We start from the raw sequence: 6,194 nt of genomic DNA, 5'->3' as shown, positions 1-6,194 counted from the left end.
GGTTTCATCAATGTTTTTAATAAAGTTTTAGTTAACATATAAATGTTTGACAGTTTTTTTTATTAGATAAATGCCAATAAAATATATTGGACGTACACACGACTTTAGAGGTAAAACTTTGTGGGAAATAGTCGGAAATCTAAAGTATTTCGGAGTCGGCAGAATTTTCAACCGAAATAAATTTGTTAAACGATATTCTGAGCCTACTTATCACAAAATTTTGAAGGTCGAAGCCTTACCTGCTCCAAGAAATGTAGCAAATCCATTTGACGTGAGTAAAAAAAAAGAATTTTTATTTTGTTTGTGCTTTACAGCGAAATATAGAAACCTAACCTAAAACTAGCTTTTTTTTGAAAGTGAAATAGTTAATTATTTATTAGCAAATCAATAATTGAACAAAAATGTAGTCATACCTTCATTTTATTACTTAGGAAATAAGAATTTGAGAAAATATAATTTTAATATAATTTTAAATCAAATAAGTACTTTTTTCAAACAATTGCTGAAATTTTTCAATCCAAAAAGACTAATTTTCTCTCTTAAAATGTCAAATTTTCAACAAAATACATCAATTTTCGATTTAAAAGGACGAATTTTCAAGAAACCATTTGATTTTTTCACCAAAAAATGAGTTTCCAAGAATATATTTAAATTTGCAAGAAAATAATTAAATTATTAAGTTTTGAACCAAATGAGTACATTTTTTTGAGCAATTGATATTTCAACAATTAAAACAAATTTTAAATCCAAAAAGACGAATTTTCAATGCAAAAAGTCGAATTTTCAACAAAAAAATTTTATTTTCTACCAAAAAAAAAAGATGATCTTTCAATAAAATACTCGAATTTTTAACAAAATAATAAAATTCTAAAACAAAAGTCGAATTTTCAACCAAAATACATCAATTTTCAATACGAAAGGACGAATTTTCAAGGAAACAGTTAAATTTTTTACCAAAAAATGAGTTTCAAGAATATTGTTGAATTTTCAAAAAAATAATTAACTTTTTAATCAAATTGTTGAATTTTAGACCTGCAAAGAAGAACTTTCAATCATTTAAGTACTTTTTTTAAAACGATTGAATCTTCAACAATTGCTAAAAAATTTCAATCCAAAAAAACGAATTTTATTTCTAAAAATTACGAATTTTTGACAAAAAAGTTGAATTTTCTACCAAAAAAGATAACTTTTTACGAAAATACTCGACTTTTCAACAAAATAATAAAATTTTCAGGAAAAATTTTAAACTCAAAATCGAATTTTCAATAAAATACATCAATTTTTAATCCAAAAGGACGAGTTTTCAAGAAAACAGTTGCATTTTTAAAAAAATTTGTTTTTAAGAATATAGTTAAATTTGCAAGAAATTAGTTAGATTTTGAACCAAATTTTTATATTTTCCACCTGCAAAGATGAATTTTGAACCAAATAAGTACATTTTTTAGCAATTGACTCTTCAACAATTAAAATAAATTTTCAATCCAAAAAGACGAATTTTCAGTGCAAATTGTTGAATTTTCAATAAAATAGATTTATTTTCTACCAAAAAAAAAATGTTTTTTTAATGAAATACTCGAATTTTTATCAAAATAATAAAATTTTCAGCAAAAATTTTAAACCCAAAGTCGAATTTTCAACCAAATACATCAATTTTGAATCCAAAAGGACGAGTTTTCAAGAAAACAGTTGCATTTTTAAAAAAATTTGTTTTTAAGAATATAGTTAAATTTGCAAGAAATTAGTTAGATTTTGAACCAAATTTTTATATTTTCCACCTGCAAAGATGAATTTTGAACCAAATAAGTACATTTTTTAGCAATTGACTCTTTAACAATTGAAACAAATTTTCAATCCAAAAAGACGAATTTTCAACAAAAAATTTTCATTTTCTACCAAAAAAAATATGATTTTTTAATAAAATACTCGAATTTTTAAGAAAATAATGCAATTTTCAGCAAAAAAAGTTTAATGAAAAAGACGAATTTTTAACCAAATACATTAATTTTCAATCCAAAAAGACGAATTATCAAGAAAATAGTGTAACTTTTTATCAAAAATGATTTTTTAAGAATATAGTTAAATTTTGCAACAAAATAATTAAATTAAATTGGTAGAAAATTAACATTTTTTATTCAATTTTGATTTTTTTGTTGTTGTTGAAAATAACCTGGTTTTATTGAAAATTATTTTTTTAACCATCCCACTTTTCGTCTAAAAAGGGTAAGAAAGTTTATTTCTTAGGTTTAAAATGTAACAAATTTAATTGAAAATGTCTTTTTTTCTCGTTCAATTTATTTTATTTGATTAATTTGATACAAATTAATTTTTCAATCTTTTTGATAGAAAATTTATATTATTTAGTTAAAAATTTATTATCTGAATCTTGAAATTCAATTATTCTATATTTTGAACCTTTTTTGTAGAAAATTAATGTATTTTGTTAAAAATTATACTTTTTTGGTAGAATGGTCATCTTTTATGATTCGAATTTCACTTCTTCTGTTGAAAAAAACTTTTTTCTTATTGAAAATTAATTTTTTTAACTGTCCCCCTTTTCTTCGAAAAAAAAAATTAAAATGTTTATTTCTTAAGTTTAAAGTGTAAGAAATTTAGCTTAAATTTCTTTCTTTTTTTTCGAAATAATTTTTTTTTAATTAAAAATGCAGGCATTCCATTTTTGCTAGAAAATTCATTTATTTGTTCGAAAAGTTGTAATTTCTAATCGAAAATTAAATTATTTGGCTAGAAAACGTCTATTTTAAGGTTGTGAATTCAACTTTTCTTTCATAAATTCGTATTTATATGTATTCATTTTTGTTGTTGAAAATTTAACTATTTCGCTAACATTTGTTTATTTAATCTTTTTATTGAAATTTTAACTCATCTATTTTGTAAAAAATTATACTTTTTTGGTAGGCAATTAATTTTTTTGATTCGTTCGTTTTTTTCTTGCAGAAATGATTTTTTAAAATTTGTCTTATCTTATTTAGTAGTTAAAAACTTATTTCTGAAACTTGAAATTCAACTATTCTATTTTTTAAATATATTTTTTTAACCTCTTTTGTTGAAAATGAATCTATTTTGTAAAAAATTTGTCTTCTGGGTAGAAAATTAACGTTTTTTGTTAAAAATTCAACTATAATACTATGATACTTTTCAAAAATTATACTTTTTTGGTAGGAAATTAATATTTTTGATTCAATTTTGATATCTTTGGTTGAAAATAACCTTGTTTTATTGAAAAAAAATTTTTTCAACTATCCCACTTTTCGTCTAAAAGGAGTTAGAACTTTTATTTCTTAGGTTAAAAAAATGTAACAAATTTAGTTGAAAATGTCTTTTTTTCTCGTTTAAAATATTTTATTTTTTTTTACTAAAAATGTTGCTATTCCATTTTTTTCTAGAAAATTGATTTATTTTGTTTAAAACTCGCCTTTTTTCGTCAAAAATTCAATTATTTTGTTAGAAATCTTATATATTAAGGTGATAGTTCTTACGGAAAAAGTCTTCCGAGGAATGAAAAATTAATTTTTTAATGTTATTGGTAGAAATTTATTTTATTTTTTGCAGAAAATTTAACTATTTCGTTGACATTTTTTTATTGAATCTTTTATATTTCAAATGCATCTGTTTGGTTAAAATTTTCAGTATTTCTTTGAAAACTTGTCTTATTTAGTTAAAAACCTATTTCTAATACTTCAAATTAAATTATTCTGTTTTTTATTTTTATTTTTGAAAATTTTTAACCTCTTTAGTTGATAATTCATCTATTTTCTAAAAAATTGGTCTTTTTGGTTTAAAATTCAACTATTATGTTGAAAATTTCATTAAAAATGACAACTTTTGGTTCGAAAATCATATATTTAGAAAATATATTTGCGGATCTAACTTCCGGGACATGATTTTTTTCTCTAAAAATGTTAGCTCTAAAATGCATCTGTTTGGTTGAAATGTTAACTATCGTTGAAAATTTATCTTATTTCGTTAAAAATTAATTTATTTTGTAAAAAATTTGTCTTCATAGTAGAAAATTACCCTTTTTTGTTAAAAATTCAACAATCAGGTTGAAGTTGGTTGAAAATAAGCTTTTTTATTTGAAAATTAATTTTTTAACGGTCCAAATTTTCGTATTAAAATAATTAGAACGTTTATTTCTTAGGTTAAAAAATGTAACAAATTTAGTTGATAATTTAGTGTTTTTTCTCGTTTAAATGATATTTTTTACTACAAAATTTACCAATTTTACCTATTTCGTTGAAAATGTATCTTATTTGGTTAAAAACTTATTTCTGAAACTTGAAATTAAATTATTCTATTTTTTCTTTTTTTGTTGTTGAAATTTTTGAACCTTTTTCAGTTGAATTTTCATCTGTTTTGCAAAAGATATGCCTTTTTGGTAGAAAATTAAACTTTTTCGTTAAAAACTCAACTATTAGGTTGAAAATTCCATTAAAAATTAGAACATTTGTTTAGAAAATCTTCTGTTTTGTCTTTTTTGGTAAACAAATTATTCTTTTTTATTCTAATTTTATTTCCAATGTTTTTTTTTTTGCTATCCCAATTTTCGTCTAAGAAAAGTTAAAATGTTTATTTCTTAGGTTAAAAAATATAAAAATTTAAGAAATTTAAATTAAATTAAAATCCAAATTAAAATTCCTATTATCTTGATTTATATTTTTATATATTTATATCTATATTTATTTATATTCTTTATTTACATTATTTTTCTTATTTAAAAGATTTAAGCCATTTATTTGAAAATGCGTTTTTTCCTCGTTCAAATGATTTTTTTTTCTTACCAAAAATGTAGCTATTCCATTTTTCCGAGAAAATTTGAATTCAAATTTTCTTTCAGAAATTCTTCCGAGGAAGGAAAAATTAAAATTCTTATTGGTAGAAAATTGAAATATTTCGTTGAAATTTTGTTTATTTAATCTTTTTGATTGAAAATGCAACTTTTTGGTTGAAATTGATCTTATTTATAGTTAAAACTTATTTCTAAAACTTGTAATTCAACTACTCTATTTTAAAAATATTTTTGTAACCTGATTTCCATTAAAAATTACAACGTTTGGTTGAAAACTCATCTATTTTGTTAAAAAATAAAGTTTTTTTTTTATCAGAAAATTAATCTTTTTGAGACAAATTTTATTTCTTTGGTTGAAAAAAAGCTTTTTTATTGAAAAGTAATTTTTTTAATCATCTCACTTTTCGCCAACAAAATTTTTAATGTTTATTTATTAGGTTACAAATGTAGCAAAGTTATTTTTTTTCTTGTTGAAATGATTTTTTTTTTTTACTGAAAATGTAGCTTTTTCATTTTTGCTAGTAAATTTATTTGGTTGAAAACTCGCCTTTTTGCGGCGAAAATTCAATTAGTTTATTAGAAAAAGTCTATTTCAAGATTGTGAATTCAAATTTTCTTTCATAATTCTTATTCGTGGAAAATTCTTTTTTTTTTTTTTTTTTTGAAAATTTAACTATTTCGTTGACATTTTTTTTTATTTTATCTTTTTGATTGAAAATGCATCTATTTGGTTGAAATTTTAACTATCTCTTTGAAGATTTATCTTATTTAGTGAAAAAACTGGTTCTGAAACTTAAAATTCAACTTTTTTTAAAAATATTTTTTTAACCTGGTTTGTTGAAAACTCGTCTGTTTTTCAAAAACTGTGTCTTCTTGGTAGTAAAGTAACCTTTTTCGTTAAAAATTCAACTGTTAGGTTCAAATTTTAAAAAGTTGAAATGTTTATTTCTTAGGTTAAAAATATAAAATTTTAAGAAATTTAAATTTCACGGAAAACCAGTGATAGAGCCTCGGCTAAGTGTTAAATATAATCTAACGAACAATCTTGGATTATCGAGGATTGCCGAAGAAGGAGAAGTTCCTGATTTTGAAATAAAAATGGGTCTCGGAACCCCGGCTAGTCCTCGTCTGTACACAAATATTTGAGAATTATTTATACTTGTATCGATTTTTATCATAAATAGATAATATATTTCAGATTTTTTAAGGTAAATTTTGTCTGAAAAAAAATCTTCACCTTCGCTCGGAATCGAACCAGAGAACTTCCGATTGCGAGTCGGGTGCTTTATCCTTGAGCTACTAGCATAGTGGCGACTTGAAAGGAAATTTTAATTTTTTTTTTATTCAGAAAAGTTTGTCCTATTTTATATAGAGTCGCAGATTTTTC

General features: G+C 22.1%; 1 protein-coding gene across 1 annotated transcript; it reads left to right on the top strand.

Annotated features, from left to right (window-relative positions):
- LOC117169965 lies at positions 1 to 5,953 on the top strand. The gene is made up of 2 exons (XM_033356475.1): positions 1 to 299; positions 5,808 to 5,953. The coding sequence occupies exons 1-2, from the start codon at positions 71 to 73 to the stop codon at positions 5,951 to 5,953; spliced, it is 375 nt and encodes a 124-aa protein (XP_033212366.1). The 5' UTR covers positions 1 to 70.
- The last annotated feature ends 241 nt before the right edge of the window (positions 5,954 to 6,194 follow it).

This window comes from Belonocnema kinseyi, chromosome 3 (assembly GCF_010883055.1).
Source record: "Belonocnema kinseyi isolate 2016_QV_RU_SX_M_011 chromosome 3, B_treatae_v1, whole genome shotgun sequence".
NCBI classification, from domain to species: Eukaryota; Metazoa; Arthropoda; class Insecta; order Hymenoptera; family Cynipidae; genus Belonocnema; species Belonocnema kinseyi.
This window is presented reverse-complemented; position numbering and strand designations above follow the sequence as displayed.